The following is a 24900-nucleotide window of genomic DNA, read 5'->3' as shown; positions in this document are numbered from 1 at the left end:
GTGGGAGGGGGGGAGGTCGTGTAATTAGTATGGTGTGAGATGGGTAAGGAGTAAGCGATGGTGGTGTGCGGATTGTGGTATGAGTGATCAATAACAAATCAGTAAATCAACAACAAATTAAAGGGTCAGCAACAAATAAAAATGTAAATAACAAATCAATAACAAATCAAAAACAAACCAATAAATAAATGAATCAAAGAACGATGTAAGGTAAACGCAGGTGGTGCAGGTGAGCTTTTTTTAAAAAATGGTGTAAGCGTTGTCTTATGCTGGTGTGCGGGCGGGTAGTTATAAATCGTGAAAATGGTACTAGAATACCAGATTCTCTTCAGGAGATGGTGAGCGTATGCGTCCCATGGGTAGGAGCGCACACCCTGGTATTTGACGTTTTCGAATGTTTCGTCGACCCATATCTAAACTGCCCCGTCGGGGAGTTGTCATCGAGATCGGCGGACGAAACCCATCCCTACGTCAAGTCTTCATATGAGATGCACCAAGTGATGACATACTACCGTGAGCCAATTACCCTAGCCTCGACCCGTGTTTTTAGAGCCGCCAGCACATTCGCCTTGACAACGGGGACTAGTCCGTGATGGGGGTGGGTGGTGAGAGGGCGCATGCGCAGCTTCACTGTGACAACCGCTCAACTTTTCGAGGAGTTGTGGTAGTGAGGCTGTATCATTGTTTTTGTTCACCTCTATAGAGTGTTCCATTATTTTGGGAGTTCTTTTGAGGTGGCAAAAATGGCGCGTACAAGTAAATAAATAAATAAATAATAAAAAAAGTTAAAACAAAACTAGAGCTAGCGAGTGATGTGGGGGTGAGCAGGGAGGTGAACTATAAAAAGCAAGAAAGAAGTAGATTACCTTGGGTGGTTGGTTGTCCCTTGTGGAGTTTGTGTCTAATGCCCTTACGTAAGCCATATTAAAACAACTAATTTTACAGCTAACTAGTAACCACTATCCAGAAGTAAGAATTATATTCCAAGAACTAGCAACTAATCCAAGATGTAAGAATTGTCTAATTCGATATATGTTTTAATAACCAAAAGTTTGTATACAAATGTATCAAAAAGCGCTGGTACAAGCGAATGTAAATAATGTAAAAGACTAGTTGTTGCTACTGCGAGACGAATGTTAATAATATGTGTTGAGTAGTCAGTACTGAGAGAAAGGTGATGAACAATTAGGAAGCAAAAAAGTGCGAAGAGAAGGGTGAGAAACGATTAGGAAATGACTAGCGCGTATGTACAGGACGTGTAGGAAGGTGAGAATGCAAAAATATGGTGAGTACGGGCATGGCAGGATGTGTAGGAGTAATGCGCGTGAATTTTTATATTTTTTATTTTTTATTCATTTATTATTATCATTCCTGATTTACACGGGTATTATAGAGTTATCGTTATTTAGAGTATGTGTTGTATATTTTATTTGAATTTTTTGTTCATTTTTTGTTTTTTACTTTTTATATTTTTTTAAAAAATTTTTTTTTTATTTTTTAGTTTTTTAAATTTTTTATTTTATATTTTATTTTCACAGCAGAAAAGTGTGCGGATGCATGCGTATGTGTGATAGAGGTTTTAAGTGTGGTGATGATGCGCGTGATTTTTTATTTTTTATTTTTTATTTTGGTTTAAGTTGTTTATTTGTTATGACTATGAAATACTTTCCATTCCTATCCTAATTTCGCGGACTCGTGCGGATGATTCTTTATATGTGTGTATTTACGCAGAGAGAGTTTGACTTAAGCGAGCGCGGAGACGGTAGGGTATGCCGTGAGGATGTGCGTAGATGCGTGGTGCGCTTATTTATCCTTATATTTTTTATATTTATATCTTATTTTTTATTTTATATTTTTTATTTTATATTTTTTATTTTTTATTTTTTATTATTCATTTCCTATTTTATATATTATTTTATATTATTTTATATTTTATGTTGCGTGTGCGCGCCATTGTGTTGGGGCGCGCATGTCAGGATAAAGGCATGTCAGGAGTGCGGGGTTGTGTGTGGAAGTTTGTATATTTATTTTGTTATTATTTTATTCCCGTATCCAATGTTTTCTATTTTTCTGTTAAGATGTGCGGGTGTGTATGTTTTTTATTTTAATTTTTTATTTTTTATTTTAGTTTTTCTGTTAAGATGTGCGGGTGTATTTATTTTTTATTTTTTATTTTCATTTTTCATTTTTTATTTTAATTTTTTATTTTATCTTTTATATTATTTCCTAGTAAGATATACGGGTGCATGTATTTTCGCAGAGAGAGTTTAGATAAGGGCGAGCGCGAAGACGGCTGGATATGGATATGCCGTGGAGGTATTTATTCTTGTGTTACATTCTACGCCGTGTGTGTGTTATCTGTTAATTTTGATTTATTTAATTTTAATATATTTAGTTTATGTTTTATTGCATATTTACTTTATTCTCTTGTGTATTTATTAATTATTTATTTTATTTTCTTGTGTATTTATTTTATTCTCTTGTGTTTTTATTTATATCTCACTTTGTTAAGATGCACGGGTGCGCGTATTGTTTATTTCTTTGTTAAGATGTGTGGGTGTGTGCATAAACGTTGGGAGGATCAGGTGAAAGTGAGCGCGGAGCCGGTAAAGTATTGTATGGTATGCCGTGAGGGTGTGCGTTGGTGTGTGGCGCGCTTTTTTATTTTTTATTTTATTATATATTTTATAACTTATTTTTTATTTTTTATTATTTTATTTTTTGTTTTTTATTTTTTGTATTTTATTTTTTATTATACAATTCCTATTTTATATTTTATTTTTTATTTTATATTTTTTTATTTTGTATTTTATGTTGCGTGTGCGCGCAGTGGTGTTGGGGCGCGCATGTAAGTATAAAGGGAGTGATGGCAGAAATGAGTGCGGGGTTGTGTGTGGAAGTTTGTATATTTATTTTGTTATTAATTTATTCCCGTGTCCTATTTTTCCGTTAAGATGTGCGGGTGTGTGTATTTATTTCTCCGTTAAGATGTGCGGGTGTGTGTGTTTATCTTTTATTATTTATTTTTTATTATTTTGATTTTTCTGTTCAGGTGTGCGGTTGTATATATTTTTTATTTATTTTTTATTTTAATTTTTCTGTTTAAGATGTGCGGGTGTGCAAATTTTTTATTTTTATATTTTAATTTTAATGTTTTATTTTAATTTTTATGGTAAGATGTGCGGGTGTGTATATTTTTTTATTGTTTTTTGTTTTTTATTTTAGTTTTATATTATTTCCTTGTAATATGTACGGGTGCATGTATTTACGTAGAGAGAGTTTTGATAAGGGCGAGCACGAAGACGGCCGAAATGGATATGCCACGGAGATAATTATTCTTGTGTTTTATTCTACGTCGTGTATATTAATTTAATTTATGTTATACTAGATATTTAATGTTTATTTATTTTATTTTCTTGTGTTTTTATTTATATCTTACTCTGTTAAGATGCACGGGTGCGTGTATTGTTTATTTCTCTGTCAAGACTTACGGGCGTGTGCATAAACGTTGGGAGGATTCGGTGAAAGTGAGCGCGGAGCCGGTAGAGTATGGTGTGGTATACCGTGAGGGTGTGCGTTGGTGTGTGGTGCGCTTTCTTATCCCTCATTCTATTACATGTTATTACTTTCTTATCCCTCATTCTATTACATGTCTTATTTGCCATTTCATATATTTTTTATTTTATTTCTTATATTCCATTTTTTGTTTTTTATTTTTTATTATTCAATTCCTATTTTATATTTTATTTTGTATTTTATGTTGCGTGTGCGCGCTGTGGTGTTGGGGCGCGCATGTCAGGATAAAGAGAGTGATAGGAAGAGTGAGCGCGGGGCTGTGTGTGGAAGTTTGTATATTTACTTTGTTATCATTTTATTCCCGTGTCCTATGCTTCCTATTTTCCCTGTTTTTCTGTTAAGATGTGCGGGTGTGTGTATTTTTTATTTTTTATTTTAATTTTTCTGTTAAGATGTCCAAGTGTGTATATTTTTTTATTCATTTTTTATTTATTTTTTGTTTATTTTTTATTTTAATTTTATTTTTCTGTTGAGATGTGCGGGTTTGTATATTTTTTTATTTTTTTATATTAACTCTTACATTTTTTCATTGTAAGATGTACGGGTGCATGTATTTACGCAGAGAGAGTTAAGACAAGAGTGAGCGCGAAGACTGCTAGACATGGATATGCCGTGGAGATATCTATTCCCGTGATACATTCTTCGCCGTGTGTGTGTTATCTGTTTATTTTAATTTATTTAATTTGAGTTTTATTAAATATTTATTTTATTCTCTTGTGTATTTATTAATTATTTATTTTATTCTCTTGTGTGTTTATTTTATTCTCTTATGTTCTTGTGTATTTTTATTCTCTATGTTTTTATTTTATTCTTTTATGTTTTTATTTTAACCTTACTCTGTTATGATGCAAGGGTGCGTGTATTGTTTATTTCTCTGTTAAGATGTACGGGTGTGTGCATTAACGTTGGGAGGTTTAGGTGAGAGTGAGCGCGGAGCCGGTAGAGTATGGTAGGTATGCCGTGAGGGTGTGCGTTGGTGTGTGGTGCTTTTCTTTATCTTTTGTTTTTTATATTTTTTATATTTTAATTTCTTATATTTTATAATTTATATTTAATATTTTATATCATATTTTATATCTTATTTTTTCTTTTTCTTTTTATTTTTTATTCTTTATTATTCATATCCTATTTTATATTATATTTTATTTTGTATTTTATGTTGCGTGTGCGCGCAGTGGTGTTGGGGCGCGCATGTCAGGATAAAGGGAGTGATAGCAGGAATAAGCGCGGGGTTGTGTGTGGAGGTTTGTATGTTTATTTTGTTACTATTTTATTCCCGTGTCCTGTGTTTTCTATTTTTCAGTTAAGACGTGCGGGTGTGTGTATTTTTTATTTTTTATTTTAATTTTGCTATTTAAGGGGTGCGGGTGTGTATAGTTTTTGTTTTTTATTTTAATGTTTATTTTGATTTTAAGTTTTTATTTTAATTCTTTTATTTTAACTCTTATATTATTTCCTTGTAAGATGTACGGGTGCAGATATTTACGTAGAGAGAGTGTAGATAAGAGTGGGCGCGAAGACGGCTGGATATGGGTATGCCGTGGAGGTATTTACTCTTTTAATGTTTTCTTCTCTGTTGTTTGTTATTCATTATTTGTAACTTATTATATATAATTTATTACATCTAATTTATTATATATAACTTATCATTCTTTATTAGTTGTTTTTAGTTGTTATTTAACATTTATTATTATTTATTATATTAAAGTTATACATATATTATTTATTCATTATTAAGTTTTTTTTAATACTTACTTAGTTGTTTTAATTGTTTTTTATTAGTAATTCGTTATTGATTATTTATTGTATATTTATTATGTTATTTATTATTGTTATTATCTGTTGTTATGTATATATTATTTTCCCATTATATGCCATTTTTTCAGTATTTATTGTTTGTTAATTGTTTGTTTCTTGTTTTTTATTATTTATTTTTTATTTATTACTATTTATTATATTTATTTATACTTTTACATTATTTTTTATTATTTCTTATGTGTTTATTTTTTGTTTTTTGTTAGGGTTAGGGTTAGGGTTAGGGTTAGGGTTAGGGGTTAGGGTTAGGGTTAGGGTTAGGGTTAGGGCCCACGAGGGGCCGTTAGGGTTAGGGTTAGGGCCCACGAGGGGCGTCCTTCAATTGTAAAATGCCTTTAGACGCACGTGTCTAGTCGTCTCGTTGCATCGACCTAGAGGAGTTTTCTGATAGATCTTGCGCTTTGGGCTCAGTTAATCGGTCTGTATCCATTGTAAACACGGTGTCTGCCGTTAGAAAATCGTTAACCAGGCGTTTGTGAGCTTTAACAACCATCCCTTTGAGTTTAAAACGAACGTTTCTTCAAAAGCCACTCGAGATGGAGGTACTCACGGAGGTTTGTTACGGTAACAACCCTGTGGTTTGCCATCTTCTTTCTTTCCGCAGCGTCGCAAACGCATCGGCCGGTCTCTTAGGTGACGAAAAAACGTCTGATCTCTCGACTGGAATGCTTAACGTACTAAGATTAGTAGAGTTAGTACTAAGAGTTGCATCTGGCCGCCGTAATTTTCTTCGATGATGTCTTGAAAATTTCGTGACGTCGTTTTCAAACCTCTAGGGTCGATTTTAACCTTCGACCTTAAAGTCGATTTTAGCCTTCGGTGTGGCTCTGTACAACTTTTGCGGTGAAAAAGCTTGCGCGGAGTCTACAGTTGTATTTAGCCGACAGACGCTGGCAACGCAGAAACAGAATGACTCTTGGGCGGCGCAAACCGAGCGTTCAGCAAATTTCTAGCATTTTACGTCAAAGCGGACAATCTGCACGACAAATAAAGCTAACTTTCTCGTTGCAACAGTTAGTCACTGGATCGTTGGACGAGTGTGTACAGCTGTTTTGCGTCGAAAGCCGACCGGTGGTCGGATGCGACTCTTCTTTTCATTCGAAAATCAGAACCTGGCCATCAGTCGTGTATCACCATCGAATGCTTAATGTAGTGATTTCTCGAAACGACAAAAGCTTGTAAAACAAACAGCTTCGCTGTACTGTTGCCTAATATGTTAACGGATGGCCAGGAACAACCTTGGTCTGTAATGAATGAGTTCGTTTTTCCATTCGAGGCACTAATTACTGCAGTTTTAAAAGTCACCTAAAGTATAAGCTCATCTCTCCATTCAAGAAAAACAAGCATCAGAGTTTCGGAAAGTTTGCATGCACGACACCACCATCGATGATACTTAAACAAACAGAAAATGAATTGCAAAACAGAACCACTGAATTGCAAAACATAACAACGGACAGCTTGTAAAATGCATGGTGATGAGCTTCTTCAATCCAATCAAGGAACCAAGCATCACAGTTTCGGCAATGGTGCATGTGCAAATCAGCAAACTGTGATACTTAATCAAACAACTTCACTGTTTTGCTTAGTTTAAGAACGGATGGCTAAGAACAACCTCGTTAGTGAGTATGAAGTCATCTCTTCATTCAAGGAATTAATAATCAGAGTTTTAGAAGTCTCTTACGTGCGATACTACTATCAACGGTACTTAATCAAACAGCCTCTCAGAATGGCCTAGTTTGAGAACGGAAGGCTAGGAACAACCTTAGTAGTGAGTCATCAGTTCAACTTTTCATTCAAGGAATTAAGCATCTAAAATCTGAAAAATAAAAAGAAGAGCTCTTTGTTAGAAGTTCTTATTTTTATTTTTCCTCAACTTCTATTTCTTTTCTTTTTTTACTTTTTTTTTTTTAATGATAGTTTTTCTTTTTTTTTATCTATTTTGTTCGTTTAAATTAATACAACAGGCGTTTTAGGTCGTTTCTGTAACATTATTTAACACTTTAAATTGTAATAAATATTTGAACAGAAGAAAATCCCTTTCGTAACGTTAAAATGTCATAAGAACATTTCATCTTTACCAAATACGCTTGTAAAAATAGTTTCACTTTTAAAGTTTGTTGTATATGTCTTTTAATTTAGTGAATCGCAATTTGGATTTTCTTAGGCGCACATCTACTTTAGTTGCTTTTTCTTAAAGAAAGGTCACCAGAGTTTTCTTACACAGCCCCTGCAGCATAATCTTTAACAAAATACTCTTTTGAAAAGTTTTACATTGAAATAAACAAAAGCCATTTGCGTAAGTAGAGATAACTTAGAGAATAAAAAGTGCATAAACGCCTCGCTACTTTGATGAAGAAGAAACGGATGACTAAATGCAACTTTTTAATTTCGTGTGCTATCTCTTTCGATTAAGGTACTTTTTGAATATTTTTTCAAAGAAATGTTAGCGTAGTTTTCCTTTTTTAAATTTAAATCATGTTTAAAGGTAGTTTTTGAATGTTTTTTCAAAGAAATGTTAGCGTAGTTTTCATCTATTAAATTTAAATCATGTTTAAAGGTAGTTTTTGAATGTTTTTTCAAAGAAATGTTAGCGTAGTTTTCATCTATTAAATCTAAATCATGTTTAAAGGTAGTTTTCGAATATTTTTTCAAAGAATTGTTAGCGTAGTTTTCCTCTTTTAGATCTAGCTTATGTTTAAGGTAGTTTTTGAGTATTTTTTCAAAGAAAAGTTAGCGTAGTTTTCCTCTTTTAGATCTAGCTTATGTTTAAGGTAGTTTTTGAGTATTTTTTCAAAGAAAAGTTAGCGTAGTTTTCCTCTTTTAGATCTAGCTTATGTTTAAGGTAGTTTTTAAATATTTTTTTAAAGAAAAGTTAGCATAGTTTTCCTCTTTTGGATATAGCTTATGTTTAAGGTAGTTTTTAAATATTTTTTTTAAAGAAAAGTTAGCGTAGTTTTCCTCCTTTAGATCTAGCTTATAATTCAGGTAGTTTTTGAATATTTTTTCAAATAAAAATTAGCAAAGTATAGTTTATTTAGCATGACATCACAAAATACTAAACTCAAAAAGGCAAGATAAAGTATAAGATAAACGTAAAATAAGATATAGATGAAACAAATGTTAGGCTGCATAAAATCAAAAACTGCATTGCCTATCATAAACACAAATGTCTAGTGAGAGCTTTTAAAGTTCGTTCTTTTCGTCTTTTAATTTGGTGAATCGCGATTTGAATTTTCTAAGGCGCACATGTCTTTCAGTTGCTTTTTTCTTAAGGAAAGGTCGCCAGAGTTTTTTTACGCAGCTCCTGCAGCATAATCTTTAACAAAATACTCTTTTGTATATCATTACATAGAAATAAACAAAAACCATATGCGTAAACAGAGATAAATTAGAACGCAAAAGTGCATAAAAAGCCTCGCTACTTTGCTATAGAAGAAGTGGATGACTAGATACAACTTTGTAAATTCGTGCACTACCTCAATGGATTAAGGTATTTTTCGAAAGTTTTTTAAAAGCATAAATAGCGTAGTCTTCCTCTTTTAAATCTAGCTTATGTCTAAGGCAGTTTTTGAATAGATTTTCAAAGAAAGGTTAGCGTACTTTTCCACTTTTAAGTTTAGCTTATGTAGCTTGACAAAACAACACACAAAAAGACAAGATAAAGTATCAGATAAACGTAAAATAAAATATAAATGAAACTAAAGTTAGGCTGCATAAAAAACAAACAACTTAATAATCTACTAGACATGTTTAAGTTGAATTAAGTAAAGTCCTTTGCGCAAATTTGGGTAAATAAGAGAGTAAAAATCCATAAAAAGAAGAAGTGGATGAGTAGATACAATTTTTTAAATTTGTGTGCTATCTCTATTGAATAAGGTAGTTTTCGAGAGTTTTTTCAAAGCAAAATTAGCGTAGTGTTCCTCTTTTAAATCTAGATTATCTCAAAAATAGATTTCGAATAGTTTTTCAAAGAAAGGTTAGCGCAGCTTTCCTCTTTTAACATTAGCTTATGTAGCTTGACATCACAGAACACAAAAAGATAAAATAAAATATAAGACAAACGTAAAATGAAAAATAGATGTAGCTAAAGTTAGGCAGCATAAAAAACCAACAACATAATAATCTACTAGGCATGTTTAAATTGAATTAAATAAAATCCTTTGCGCAAAAATAGGTATGTTAGAGAGTAAAAGCGCATAGAAAGCCTCGCTACTTTGCTGTGAAAGAAGTGGATGACTAGATACAACTTTTTAAAATCCTGTGCTATCTCTATCGATTAAGGTAGTTTTCGAAAGATTTTTCAAAGCAAAAATAGCGTAGTCTTTCTCTTTTAAATCTAGATTATGTCTAAGGTAGTTTTTGAACAGCTTTTCAAAGAAAGGTTAGCGTAGCTTTCCTCTTTTAAGTTTAGCTTATGTAGCTTGACATCACAAAACACAAAATTCAAAAAGACAAAATAAAATATAAGATAAACGTAAAATAAAATATAGATGAAGCTAAAGTTAGACTGCATAAAAAAACAACAACGTAATAACCTACTAGAATCTAATAAAACCCTATGCACAAATGTAGGTATGTTAGAGAGTAAAAGTGCATAAAAAGCCTCGCTACTTTGTTTAAGGTAGTTTTTGAATAGTTTTTCAAAGAAAGCTTAGCGTAGTTTTCCTCTTTAAAGTTTGGCTTATGTAGCTTGACATCACAAAACACAAAACACTAAAAGGAAAGGTAATATAAAAGTTAATCGTAAAATAAAATGTAGGTGAAATAAATGTTAGGCTGCATAAAAGAAAAAAAAAATCGTAACATAATAATCTTCTATATATGTTTGGATTGAATTAAATGAATTCCTTTGCGTAAATATAAGCAAACTAGTGAGAAAAAGTGCATAAAGAGCCTCGCTACTTTGCTGCAGAAGTAGTGGATGACTATATGCAATTTTTTAAAATCGTGTGCTATCTCTATCGATTAAGGTAGTTTTCGAAAGTTTTTTCAAAGTAAAAATAGTGTAGTTTTCCTCTTTTAAATCTAGCTTTTGTCTAGGGTAGTTTATGAATAGATTTTCAAAGAAAGGTTAGCGTAGCATTCCACTTTTAAGTTTAGCTTAAGTTGCTTGGCATCACAAAACTCAAAACTCAAAAAGAAAAGATAAAATATATGATAAACCTAAAACATAATATAGATGAAACTAAAGTTAGGCTGCATAAAAAACCAACAACATAATAATCTACTAGGCATGTTTAAATTGAATTAAATAAAATCCTTTGCGCAAATGTAGGTATGTTAGAGAGTAAAAGTGCATGAAAAGCCTCGCTACTTTGTTAAAGGTAGTTTTTGAATAGTTTTTCAAAGCAAGTTTAGCGTAGTTTTCCTCTTTTATGTTTAGACTATGTAGCTTGACATCACAGAACACAAAGCTCAAAAAGGCAAGATAAAATATAAGTTAATCGTAAAATATAGATGTAACAAAGTTTAGACTGCATAAAAAACCAACAACATAATAATCTACTAGGCATGTTTAAGTTGAATTAAATAATGTCCTTTGCGCAAATATAGGAAAGTTAGAGTAAAAATCCATAAAAAGCCTCGATACTTTGCTGAAGAAGAAGATGACTATATGCAACTTTTTAAAATTGTGAGCTATCTATATCGATTTAGGTCCTTTTTGAGTACTTTTTCAAAGAAAAGTTAGCGCAGTTTTCCCCTTTTAAGATTAGATTATGAAGCTTGACATAACAAAACACAAAACTAACAAAGGCAAGATAAAATATAAGGTAAACGCAATATAATGTATAGATGAAACTAAAGTTAGGCTGCATAAAACAAACCGGTAACAATACTCTTCTATGTATGTTTACATTGAGTTAAATAAAATCCTTTGCGCAAATATAGGTATGTTAGAGAATAAAAGTGCATAAAAAGCCTCAGTACTTTGCTGTAGAAGAAGTGGATGAGTAGATACAATTTTTTAAATTTGTGTGCTATCTCTATCGAATAAGTTAGTTTTCGAGAGTTTTTTCAAAGCAAAATTAGCGTAGTGTTCCTCTTTTAAATCTAGATTATCTCAAAAATAGATTTCGAATAGTTTTTCAAAGAAAGGTTAGCGCAGCTTTCCTCTTTTAACATTAGCTTATGTAGCTTGACATCACAGAACACAAAAAGATAAAATAAAATATAAGACAAACGTAAAATGAAAAATAGATGTAGCTAAAGTTAGGCTGCATAAAAAACCAACAACATAATAATCTACTAGGCATGTTTAAATTGAATTAAATAAAATCCTTTGCGCAAAAATAGGTATGTTAGAGAGTAAAAACGCATAAAAAGCCTCGCTACTTTGTTAAAGGTAGTTTTTGAATAGTTTTTCAAAGACAGGTTAGCGTAAATTTCCTCTTTAAAGTTTAGCTTATGTAGCTTGACATCACAAAATATAAAACTCAAAAAGACAAGATAAAATATAAGATAAACGCAAAATAAAATATAGATGAAACTAAAGTTAGGCTGCATACAAAACCAACAACATAATATTCTACTAGTTATGTTTAAATTGAATTAAATAAAATCCTTTACGCAAATATAGGTAAGTTAGAGAGTAAAAGTGCATAAAAAGCTTTACTTTGCTGAAGAAGAAGATGAATAGATGCAACTTTTTAAATTCGTGAGCTATCTCTATCGGTGTAAGGTAGTTTTTGAACAATTTTTCAAAGAAAAGTTAGCCTAGTTTTCTTCTTTTAAGTTTAAATTATGTAGCTTGACATCACAAAATACAAAACTCAAAAAGACAAGATAAAATATAAGATAAACGCAAAATAAAATATAGATGAAACTAAAGTTAGGCTGCATACAAAACCAACAACATAATATTCTACTAGAAAAGTTAGCCTAGTTTCCTTCTTTTAAGTTTAGATTATGTAGCTTGACATCACAAAACACAAAAAGGCAAGATAAAATACAAGGTAAACGTAAAATAAAATAGAAGTCAAACAAAAGTTAGGTTGCATAAATACAAAAACTGCATTGCCAAAAATAGAATTTGTTGTCTAGAAAGACCTTTTAAACTTTGTTTCTTTCGTTTTTTGACTTAGTGAATCGCGATCTGGTTTTTCTTAGGCGCGCTTGTTTCTTAGTTGTTTTTTTTGTAAAGAAACTTTATTCAGACGTTTTTTTTTACGCAACTCCTTTAACATTATTTTTAACAAAGTATTCTTTTATACGTGTTTACATTGAAATAAAACCCTTTGCGTAAATAGAGATAAATTAGAGAGCAAAAGTACATAAAAAGCCTCGCTACTTTGCAGAAGAAGAATTGGATGGCAAGATTCGTGTGCTTTCTCTTTCGTTTAAGGTACTTCTTGAATATTTTTTCAAAGAAAAGTTAGCGTAGTTTTCCCCTTTTAAGTTTAGCTTACGCAGCTTGACATCACAAAACGCAAAAACCAATAAGGCATGATAAAATACAAGATAAACGTAAAATAAAATAGAAGTGAAACAAAAGTTAGACTGCATAAAAACAAAAAAAAAAAAAAAAACATAATATACTTCTATGTATGTTTACATTGAACTAAATAAAATCCTTTGTGTAAAGATATGAAAAAATAGAGAGTAAGAGTTCATAAAAAAGCCTCGCTATTTTGCTGAAGAAGAAATGGATGTCTAGATCTTTTAAAATAAGGAACTTTTTGATTTCTTTTTCCGAAAAATGGTTGGAGCAGTTTTCCTTTTTTAAATTTCACTTATGCAGTTTAACATCACAGGAAATATTATTTTGCTTTTTAACAAACTCTTAAAAACATCAGAAGTAATTCTAAATGCAACTCTATTAAAAGTTTTCACAGAATAACAAAACGACTTCTTTTTTTTTTTTTTAAAGATAAAAAAAAGTTTGAACTATCTTTAAATAAGAAATGTGAGAACAGTTTAACAGAACTTCTTGTTTATTATGTCTTTAGCGAAACAGATAAAAATATTTGCAAAAGCATAGATAAAACAAACTACACAAAAGGCCCATCTTTATTGCCAAACTGAACAAACTTATCTAAACTACATAAATGGTTTCACGATATTGCCATATTGAACAAACTTTTCTAAACTACCCTCTTTTTGAATTTTTAGCTTCATGTTTTTAATTTTGTCTTTAATATGGCTTTGGTAGGAGTACTTTTGCAAGACATGAATGAGCTTGTCACTGCTATGATTTGCCAAGATGCCAAGGTAATCTTTGTACGAGCAACTTGAGCTTACATCTGTAAACACGTCTTGCAAGATGTATGCCAACACCAAAGCTGCACATCGTGGAAAACTTCTGGTGTTGAACCATTCGTTGTGGCCAGGGCAAGCATTCAGCTCTTCAACTATTTCATCTAAAATTTTACAAACTCAAGTCATAACACAAAGTGATTAAATCAAATATTCATTTGGTTCTGAAGTAAGACAAGATTTATTCTGTTTTTTTATTTATTTTTTTTTGTTGACCTTATTGTTTGCACTGATAGCAATAACTGGTTTTTGAAAGATTACCTAAATGGCATTGGCTAACTTCTGCTTTGTTTTCCTTTGTTCTTGGCTGAGTTGATCCTGAAATAAAATAAAACCATGTTCATTTTTCTAATTCATAAAAACCATCAACAGTTTCTAAGTGTTAGAGATGATAACAAGCTGTGCATGATTTCTAACGGTGATGTTTCTAACTTCATCATTAGAAATCGGGTAGACACAACTTTCTAAAAGTGCACTTAGCAATGATGGCTAGTTTTTGTTAACAGTTAACCATCTGAAATTGTGCAAGAAGAGGTTTGTGTTTATATATCTTTGTATAAATTAGGTTTTACATTACCGATGAGTTCTTGAGTGAAAGATGGCATTTCCAACTTGATTTTTTTTCTTCTTGGATCTTTTACTTCTAAAACATAATCAGTTTTAGTATCATTCACTTGTATAAACATTTAAGCAATCACAGAATTAGTCCTGCAACAAATACATACACACTTCTGTGTTGTTTTTTTGTTTTGTTTTGTTTTTTTTACAGCTCTAACAATAACAATAGGGCAAGGAGTTGATTTGGGCATTTTCATTTTTTGAAAGCGTGTTGAGATTTGCATAAAAATCAAAAATCAAAAATCAAAAAGAATTTACCTCTGGATGTAGAGGCAAGACTTTGGCTAAATAGGCTACCAACAGATTGAACAGCATAAGGTGAGAGCTGCTTTGCAAGAACAGTACCAGCCTGTTGGACAGGAACAGCTGAAACTGGATCAGATGAAAGAAACAAACTGGGTTTGGCCAATGTTTGCTGAAAAGCAACAAGGCTAGGAGTCAGAGGAACAGAAAAGACCTCTTTTGAAGGACAGAAAGCGACTTGCTGAGAAGGAGAAGCAGAAACAGGTTTGGCAACCACTTGCTCATTAAAGTAAACTGGAGAAAGTTTTGCATGGTGTCCAATAAAATCCGGTTCATCAGGAAATAATGTTAATGCAAGAGGAGAACAAGCTGTGCCAACAGGAACAGCTAGAGTCTGATCTACATCCATACAAACAGCTTGTTCGTTAGGAACTAGTTGTGCAAGAGCAGGGGATAGTTCAAGAACTGGACCAGCGATTGTTTGTTCAGATGGAACAGACGAAACAGGAGTTGAGGTAGGTTCACACAAGAAATCTACGGCATGGTCGTTGCTATCCTCTAAAGGAACATTGTTTTCTACAGCTGGAGAAAACGGAACCACTGTGGTACAGCTGAAAGTAGCAGCACATTCTTCAGAGTCAGAACCGGAGTCTAAATCTTCCTCAAAGATGTCCTCAACCTCATGAAAACCGTACTCCTCTGCATTAGTTTGGAGCCAGTCCATCACATCCTTCTCCTTCTTTGGTGGTCTCTCAGACTTTTCAACAGTCAAAGACTCTATGACTCCGAAGGACTGTCCGATGCCCAGGGCAAAGCGCAACTCCTCTGCAGCGTTCCACTGGGACACATAAAAGCTATCCATTGTGTTCCTGCTGTGCTTCATGTAGAGTGTAGCAAACCGCTCGCGATCTTCTTTGCTGTTGTTGGCAAAGTAAGTGGCTATCGAACCGCGAATGCAAGTGGGAGTAAGACGCTTCATGGGAATGTTTACTTGGCTTTTTCTGAAGCAGGACGTCAGGCAAGAGGAGATAGCAGAGGAACCCATCTGGTAAACAGGCACTCTAGTTGCACCGAGTGTCACACATTCGTCTTTGTTGGGTCTCATCGATGGAAAAAGGGGCCTGTAGCAGTCGCTCAACTCCAAAACAGTCTTGGTGTCTGCAGCCATGTAGTGAGAGTCGTTGACAAGAAGGTCTCTGTATCTCAGCAAATAAATATCGATCAACACTTTCAAGTCGTTCGGCACTAGAATGTTTTTGGCTCCGTACTTGTATGCTGTTTTGTAGCGCTCTTGCACAATGCAATATCCACACTCACTCTTCTCAGCAGCCATGTAGTCTCTAATGTTTAAAAGAGCAATGTTAGATTTTCTTAAACTGTTAATTACAGTGACAGAGAGCAGAAGATGGTTTCGTAGAGACACAGCATTGTCTCTAGTCGGTGTAAGAGACGGCTTTCTAATCGATTCCACTAACTGTCTTACGTATGCAGACTTGCCATATTCGTTCAGCAAACTGACATTGATGATGTTGATGCATTTTTTGCTTTTCACAAGGCTCCTCCTCAAAGAACGAAAGGGCCTCAGCACTTTTTGTAACTCCTCCACCTTGCAGCGCAAACGTCGGATGGCCTCATGAGAAAGTCCGAAATAGACATTCCTGGCTTCACTGAAACGAAACAGGAGACAAAGGTAGACAAGGCGGTTGTACAACGTGTGACAAGACATGGCTTTTGTTTGGTCAAGTTCACTCAGCTTGGAATTGAGCTGAATGTTTTTAAAGTGCATGGAAAAGTATCTATCCTCCAAAACGTTGGAATTGGTGAGAGCGTTCGGGTGCAGCGTCAGCGTGCTGTCACAACATGTCAATATTTCAACAACTGCATTTTTGTAGATCTTTGCTTGTGACAAAGTGTTGTTGTTGGCTACCACAAGCCACTTTTCAAAATCTCTGAAGAGCTCATCTGCTGACTGGTAATAAAAGTGAAAAGCATCTTTGTCCAGCTGAAACAAGAGTCTCTTATCTTCTGTCAAGACGGAGGAGTTGGAAACCAAGTGCTTTAAGGAATTAAAATCAGAGTCTAGGACGGATTCGGTGTTCAGCTCTTTGTTTTCTACAGAGGTGCAGTGGTTTGCAGAAGGAGCCTCGGACGAACCAGCAACTGATGAGGGCAAGCTTAAAAGAGGATCAGAGGAAAGAACCGGAGAAGAAAAAGAGGAGGAAGGCCCAGGAGCAGAGGATGCAGAGCCTGATGCAGACGCTTGTTCAGCTACTGGCTTAATACCAAAGAAGGCAGGTCGAATAAATTGAGGGACATAGAGCTTGTCGTTGTCGTATCGCTTTGCCTCTGCAATCTTTTGTTTGATCGTCTTGGAATCGTAGAAATGAGTCTCTTTCAAGTGTATGTCCAGTCGGTCGTAATACTTCCAACATTGCAAACAGGGGTAAGGTTTTGGACAGCCGGACTTGCGTTCGAGACGAGCATGCTGAAACTTCCTGACCATTGCAGAGTAAAAGATGGAAGCTTCATCCAAAGTCCAAGAATGATCTTTTTTAGTCAAGTGTCTTTTAATGCTTGTGGAGGAATGTTTGCACAAAGGCATCGGACAGCTAACAGCGTACCTCTTCTTGGTACCATAGAAAGGTACAACCCTGTTTACGGAGCCACACGCTGCAACTAATGCGGCCCTGACTTTGTTTTTGAGCTTTAAGTCTCTCTGTTCTTGTGACTGCCTTCTTTTCTTTTTTTTCGCTTTAGAGTTCGGAGAAGGGGCAACAACAGTGTTGTTTTCTTGTGAAGAAGACATGTTCAGGTGTTTGTTTGCAACGGTTTATGCTAAAAAAAAGAAGACAGTTAGTGAGAGTGTTTTTCTTCTGCCTGCATCCTGGAATCCTGGAATGTTTACAACTGCAGGGAAGAGCTGTGTTTTTTCGAATCCTCTGCAAAAGAGAAAAAAGAAAGAAAAGAGAGCAACAAGAAGAAACAAAGTTTCCACTAGCAAATGAAAAAGAATGAGAGCAACTAGCATTACATGCATGGTGGCAGCAGTGATTGCTATTATGAGAAGGAGAATGAGAAAAAAAAAAAAAAAAAAAAAGAAACAAATAAATAAAGAGATGGAGTTTGAGAGGATCTCGCAACCATATGACTCAAAGAAAGAAACTGTGTTGAAAAAAGGCAAGAGAGGGCAAATAGAACTTGCTAACAAGGACAAATGACAGACATAACTACAACAGTAACAACTCTCATTGCAAGCATAATAACAACAGCATCAGCATCACTGACTCAGAGAGTGTTGACATAACAAAAAAGAAAACAAAAGTACAAGCCAAGTGGGGGAACATTAACAAACACTCATTGCAACTATAACAACAACAACAACAACAGCAACAGCATCACTGACTCAGAGGGTATTGATAAAAAAAAACAAGCAAAACAAAAACAAACAAAAAAACAAATAAAAAAACAAAACAAGCAAATTGGGTGAACAGTAACAACTCTCATTGCAAGCATAATAACAACAACAGCATCAGCATCAGCATCACTGACTCAGAGAGTGTTGACAAAATAAAATAGACAATAAGCAAGCAAAGTGGGTGAACAGTAACAACTCTCACTGCAAGCATAATAACAACAACAGCATCAGCATCAGCATCACTGACTCAGAGAGTGTTGATAAAATAAAACAGATTATAAACAAACAAAGTGGGTGAACAGTAACAGCTCTCATTGAAAGCATAATAACAACAACAGCATCACTAACTCAGAGGATATTGATAAAAAAAACAAACAAACAAACAAACAAAACAAGCAAAGTGGCTGAACAGTAACAGCTATCATTGCAAGTAAAATAACAACAACAGCATCAGCAACATCATCACTGACTCAGAGAGTGGTGATAAAATAAAACAGATTAAAAAACAAGCAAAGTGGCTAAACAGTAACAACTATAAATACAAGTAAAATGACAAAAGCAGCAACAGCATCACTAACTCGCAGGGTGTTGATAAAAAAAAAAGCAACAAACAAATAAAGCAAGCAAAGTGGGTGAACATTAACACTCATTGCAACTATAATAACACCAACAGCAACAGCATCAGTGACTCAAAGGGTGTTGATAAACAAAAACAAAGGCACAAACAAAACAAGCAGAGTGGGTGAACATTAACAACACTTATTGCAAGCATAATAACAACAACAGCATCAGCATCACTGACTCAGAGAGTGTTGATAAAATAAAATAGATTATAAACATGCCAAGTTTGTGAACATTAACAAACACTCATTGCAACTATAACAACGACTACAGCAACAGCATCACTTACTCAGAGAGTGTTGAGAAAAAAAACAACAAAAAAAACAAAAACAAAACAAAACAGAAAACAGAAGTACAAGCCAAGGGGGGGAACATTAACAAACACTCATTGCAACTATAACAACAACAACAGCAACAGCATCACTTACTCAGAGGATATTGATAAAAAAAACAAACAAACAAACAAACAAAACAAGCAAAGTGGCTGAACAGTAACAGCTATCATTGCAAGTAAAATAACAACAACAGCATCAGCAACATCATCACTGACTCAGAGAGTGGTGATAAAATAAAACAGATTAAAAAACAAGCAAAGTGGCTGAACAGTAACAACTATAAATACAAGTAAAATGACAAAAGCAGCAACAGCATCACTAACTCGCAGGGTGTTGATAAAAAAAAAAGCAACAAACAAAAAAAGCAAGCAAAGTGGGTGAACATTAACACTCATTGCAACTATAATAACACCAACAGCAACAGCATCAGTGACTCAAAGGGTGTTGATAAACAAAAACAAAAGCACAAACAAAACAAGCAAAGTGGGTGAACATTAGCAACACTTATTGCAAGCACAATAACAACAACAGCATCAGCATCACTGACTCAGAGAGTGTTGATAAAACAAAATAGATTATAAACAAGCCAAGTTGGTGAACATTAACAAACACTCATTGCAACTGTAATAAGAACAACAGCAACAGCATCACTGACACAAAGGGTGTTGATAAACAAAAACAAAAACACAAGCAAAGTGGGTGAACATTAACAACACTCATTGCAACTATAACAACAACAACAGCAACAGCATCACTGGCTCAAAGGGTGTTGATAAAATAAAGAAATAAAAACAAAACAAGCAAAGTGGGTGAACAGTAACAACTCCCATTGCAAGCATAAGAACGACAACAGCAACAGCAACACCATCACTGACTCAGAGAGTGTTGATAAAATAAAATAGATTATAAACAAGCCAAGTTGGTGAACATTAACAAACACTCATTGCAACTATAACAACGACTACAGCAACAGCATCACTTACTCAGAGAGTGTTGAGAAAAAAAAAACAAAAACAAAAAAAAAACAAAACAAAACAGAAAACAAAAGTACAAGCCAAGTGGGGGAACATTAACAAACACTCATTGCAACTGTAACAACAACAACAGCAACAGCATCACTTACTCAGAGAGTGTTTATAAATAAAACAAAAAACAAAAACAAGAAACAAAAATACAAGCCAAGTGGGTGATTACTAACAGCGCTAACAGCAGCAACAACAGTGTCTTTAGAAACAACAAACAAGTACAACAGCAACAACTGCTTTTACAGAGTATAACAATAACAACAACATGGCACTAACAACAACAAAAGGGTTGGAATAAAAACCTGTAGGCAAAAGGAGAGCTGCATTCAGACAAGATCGATTACAAAGAGGCTCTTCTTTAGGACAGAGGAGAAACTGCTTTTGAGGGACAGAGGGACTTTTGTTGTTGTGGTTGTTGTTGTTGTTGTGCAGAAACCAACAAACTTTTATTGAACCGAATATAACCGAATATAACCGAAAGTCTTGTTTGCTTCTGTTTTGTGCCATCAAGAAGGGAAAACAAAACATCACAAAACAAACGAAGCAAACGAAACAAACAAACAAACAAACGAACGAAACAAACAAAAAAAAAAAAAAATTAAAAAAATTAACAAACAAACAAACAAACAAACAAGCAAACAAACAAAAACAAATAAGAAAAACAGAAAACGCAGTACCGAAACCTCGCCATTTTTTATCCTTCCTCAAGCTTTCTCTGGGCGCCAAAGACCGAGAAAGTTGAGCAAACGTGACGTTGAGGGGGGGGAGGGGGGTACTTAAGGACAGCAGACCGACCAATGGCACGCTTAGGAGAGACCCACGTGAATGCTACATTTTCTTTCTATGTACGCTGAATCCGCTCAAAGTCTGGAATTTCCAGCATTCACGTGTCATCACTCCAGCCACCAGATTGGCCCACACTTTGCACACTTTCAAGACTAGAAACTCACTTGTGCTCAATTTGAGCAAAAAAAAAAAAAAACTAAGTCTCGCATGGCGACAACTTTTCCAAAAGCAAACAAAGGCAAACGAAGGCAAACGAAGAAAAAACAAAAACAAATAAACAAAAACAAAACCGAATAGGGAGAGAGAGAGTGAGTCGACTCATTTCTTTCGACTGCCTTAAACGAGAAGTCTAAAACGTTTAAAAGTTGAAAACTAAGTTTTTTAAATGAACTGCACCGAAAAAACTTTACGACAGTTTAGCTGGTCAAAAACGCAGAGGAAAATATTTTATAAAATTTAAGCGTTCTAAAGATGTCCATTTTTGTTTTTGTTTTTTTTATTTTGGTTTGTTTCTGGCTTGTTTCTTTCTTTAAATTCTAGCGATCGAGCATATTTGAACGGTTTCATCAACCTGTCGGCGCACGTGCTCGAGAGCTAGAACTTTGATTGCTTTTGTTGTTGAGAATTGAGAATGTCCGAGCAGGTTTTTTTATCGATTTCATCGCTTGTGGCGAGGCAAAAATCAAAACGCTTTTTGGACGAAAGAAAAGAGATTAAAAGGAAAAAAGAGAAGAAAAAAAAAACAAAAAAATAGGTTATGTGTTATGAACATTTATTTTCTCACGCGATGACGTCTAGTTTTGTTAGAGTAATTAAAATATGGTATCAAGTTTGTAATTTCTATCTTATTTTTAGTTACGGATAATTGCCAATTATGTCACGTTTAGTATACACAACGCTGTTTTCTTAATAGCAATATGATACAAACAAGTTATAAAAAAAAAAGCGTTCGCTCGATCTTCCTTAGTCAGTTGAACAAAAAGAAATTTTCACAACATATGATTGATTTGGTTGTCCTAGCAAGCTGTTTTAGCAAACGACTAGAGGTTGCAACTGTTGTTCATTGAAAACGAAAAATCTAGCGTCAGCAAGAAATTTTTGAATACATAATGTACACAAAAGTGGCACTTACAAATGAAAATGTAAAAAAAAACTGTTTACCTTGATGCCAGACTCGCAGAGATGTTGTCGCTCGTTGCTATCGACTGCGAACAGCTTTGTTGTTTTTCGAAGTGCCTCTTCATTCTACTTATAGCCGAAGTTTTGGCTTTGAAAAAAAATACGAACGTCGTTAAGCTCAACGAGCTGCTTTAATTGTTGTTCGTGCGAAAACGAAATGCTTAAAACGGATTAAAGTGTTGGCGTAATTACACTTTTCGACCGCGATGCAGTTTGTCAACTCTAGCGTATTTTTTTGGCTCGTGGAGCAAAAGCCTCATGATAATAGCAAAGGCTTAAAATGTCTTAACATGTCAGCAAAGGCTTAATATGCTTAATAAACTGTGGTTAAGTTTTTGCGGTGCAGTTCATTTACAACTTAATTTGCAACTTGCTGGCACAAGCAAACGTTTATGACTTCTCGTTTAAGACAGTTGAGCGAAATCAGTCGACTCACTCATTCTCCCTTTTCTGTTTTGTTTTTGTTTTGTTTTTTTGTTTTTGTTTTTGTTTTTGTTTGTTTTTTTTTTTTCTTTGTTTGTCTTTTGTTTAAAATGTAAAAAACTCGAAAGGAAAGTTGTTGCTTTGTTTGCTTATTGAAAGTTTTCGCCAGTTGCAAGACTTAGTTTTGTTTTTGTTTACTTATTAAAATATCGAGGAAAATATTTGAGGACATCGCATTCTAATGGTGCCTTTATAACAACATCTAACGATTTAACGTTTAATGTTGTGCTCAAAAAAAAAATTCCTTTTATATCTCTCAATGGTCTCCAACGATAAAACTGCCGACCAATCGCAACGATTAAACAGCCAACCAATGGCAGCTCAATGGTCTCCAAACGAGAGACTGCCGACCAATGGCAGCTCAGTGGTTTGAGAAGTGAGATCATTCGATTTCCTTTTATTATCTCCAGTTTGAACTAGTGCTTGGCTTGTGGTGCAGAAACTAAAACTTCCCGTTTTTGTATTTTGTTTTGAATTTCTTTGCTTTGAGCTTTTTAATCGATCGATAGCTTTAGGAGAAAAGAAGAAACCCCTCTGACGAAGTCTTGGCTTTTTTAAAAACGCTCAAATTTTGGCAAACAAATCTCATACGAAACGCTACTTTGATGTCAAGCTTTCGTTACTCCCTACTCCCTTCTAGCGGAGGGCGGCAAAAAGGTGTTGCATCCTAGAGCTAAAAGTGAGGAGGGAAGCAAGTTTTTTTTTCGTTTTGTTTGCTTTTTTATGTTTTTTGTTTTTTTGAGGGGGGAGAGTTAGAGGGTAAGGGGGTTAGGATTAGAGGGGGTTGGGGTTACGGTTTGGAAACCTGGGGACGAGGATATCAAGCAGGAGTTTAGTGTCCACGAGGGGCGTCCTTCGGTTGTAACGTGCCGCTAGGTGCACGCGTCTAGTAGTTTCGTTGCATCGACCTAGAGGAGTTCTCCGAAAGGTCTTGCGCTTTGGGCTCGGGCAAACGGCCTGCATCCATTGTAAACACGGTCTCTGCCGTTAGAAAATCGTTAACCAGGCTTTTGTGAGCTTTAACAACCATCCCTTTGAGTTTAAAACGAACGTTTCCCCAAAAGCCATTCGAGATGGAGGTACTCACGGAGGTTTGTTACGGTAACAACCCTGTGGTTTGCCATCTTCTTTCTTTCCGCAGCGTCGCAAACGGATCGGCCGGTCTCTTAGGTGACGAAAAAACGTCTGATCTCTCGACTGGAATGCTTAACGTACTAAGATTAGAAGAGTTAGTACTAAGAGTCGCATCTGGCCGCCGTAATTTTCTTCGATGATGTACTTGAAAATTTCGTGACGTCGTTTTCAAAGCTCTAGGGTCGATTTTAACCTTCGACCTTAAAGTCGATTTTAGCCTTCGGTGTGGCTCTGTACAACTTTTGCGGTGAAAAAGCTTGCGCGGAGTCTACAGTTGTATTTAGCCGACAGACGCTAGCAACGCAGAAACAGAATGACTCTTGGGCGGCGCAAACAGAGCGTTCAGCAAATTTGTCGCATTTTACGTCAAAGCGGACAATCTGCACGACAAATAAAGCTAACTTTCTCCTTTGCCTAATATGTTAACGGATGGCCAGGAACAACCTTGGTCTGTAATGAATGAGTTCGTTTTTCCATTCGAGGCACTAATTACTGCAGTTTTAAAAGTCACCTAAAGTATAAGCTCATCTCTCCATTCAAGAAAAACAAGCATCAGAGTTTCGGAAAGTTTGCATGCACGACACCACCATCGATGGTACTTAAACAAACAGAAAATGAATTGCAAAACAGAACCACTGAATTGCAAAACATAACAACGGACAGCTTGTAAAAAGCATGGTGATGAGCTTCTTCAATCCAATCAAGGAACCAAGCATCACAGTTTCGGCAATGGTGCACGTGCAAATCAGCAAACTGTGATACTTAATCAAACAACTTCACTGTTTTGCATAGTTTGAGAACGGATGGCTAAGAACAACCTCGTTAGTGAGTATGAAGTCATCTCTTCATTCAAGGAATTAATAATCAGAGTTTTAGAAGTCTCTTACGTGCGATACTACTATCAACGGTACTTAATCAAACAGCCTCTCAGAATTGCCTAGTTTGAGAACGGAAGGCTAGGAACAACCTTAGTAGTGGGTCATCAGTTCAACTTTTCATTCCAAGGAATTAAGCATCTAAAATCTGAAAAATAAAAAGAAAAGCTCTTTGTTAGAAGTTCTTATTTTTGTTTTTCCTCAATTTCTATTTCTTTTCTTTTTTTCTTTTTTTTTTAAATGATAGTTTTTCTTTTTTTTTTATCTATTTTGTTCGTTTAAATTAATATAACAGGCGTCTTAGGTCGTTTCTGTAACATTATTTAACACTTTAAATTGTAATAAATATTTGAACAGAAGAAAATCCTTTTCGTAACGTTAGAATGTAATAAGAACATTTCATCTTTACAAAATACGCTTGTAAAAATGGTTTCACTTTTAAAGTTTGTTGTTTTTGTCTTTTAATTTAGTGAATCGCAATTTGGATTTTCTTCGGCGCACATCTATTTTAGTTGCTTTTTCTTAAGGAAAGGTCACCAGAG

At 34.5% G+C, this 24900-nt stretch overlaps 1 protein-coding gene across 2 annotated transcripts; it reads right to left on the bottom strand.

Moving 5' to 3' along the window:
• Nucleotides 1-13385: 13385 nt before the first annotated feature.
• LOC149890468 (uncharacterized) lies at nt 13386-20651 on the bottom strand. 2 transcript variants are annotated; one of them, XM_090081426.1, is made up of 5 exons: nt 20579-20651; nt 14521-17340; nt 14222-14287; nt 13906-13962; nt 13386-13748 (listed from the first exon to the last, which is right to left on the bottom strand). In XM_090081426.1, the coding sequence occupies exons 2-5, from the start codon at nt 17309-17311 to the stop codon at nt 13429-13431; spliced, it is 3234 nt and encodes a 1077-aa protein (XP_089937552.1). In that variant the 5' UTR covers nt 17312-17340; nt 20579-20651; the 3' UTR covers nt 13386-13428. The 2 variants fall into 2 exon arrangements, with proteins under 2 accessions (XP_089937552.1, XP_089937551.1); XM_090081425.1 differs by lacking the exon at nt 20579-20651 and having other exon boundaries at nt 14521-18208.
• Between the last annotated feature and the right edge of the window lie 4249 nt (nt 20652-24900).

This window comes from Hydra viridissima, unplaced genomic scaffold (genome assembly GCF_058129835.1).
Source record: "Hydra viridissima isolate aposymbiotic clone 2 unplaced genomic scaffold, HvirCarnegie_v1 scaffold_3, whole genome shotgun sequence".
In the NCBI taxonomy this organism is placed as follows: domain Eukaryota; kingdom Metazoa; phylum Cnidaria; class Hydrozoa; order Anthoathecata; family Hydridae; genus Hydra; species Hydra viridissima.
This window is presented reverse-complemented; position numbering and strand designations above follow the sequence as displayed.

Excerpts from the sequence above, each read along its gene's own strand:
- LOC149890468 (XM_090081426.1), bottom strand. The coding sequence starts at position 17,311 with ATGTCTTCTTCACAAGAAAACAACACTGTTGTTGCCCCTTCTCCGAAC. Across the intron at positions 14,288-14,520 it reads TCTTGCCTCTACATCCAGAG|AAGTAAAAGATCCAAGAAGA; the intron begins GTAAATTCTTTT and ends ATTATGTTTTAG. Across the intron at positions 13,749-13,905 it reads AGTTAGCCAATGCCATTTAG|ATGAAATAGTTGAAGAGCTG; the intron begins GTAATCTTTCAA and ends GTAAAATTTTAG.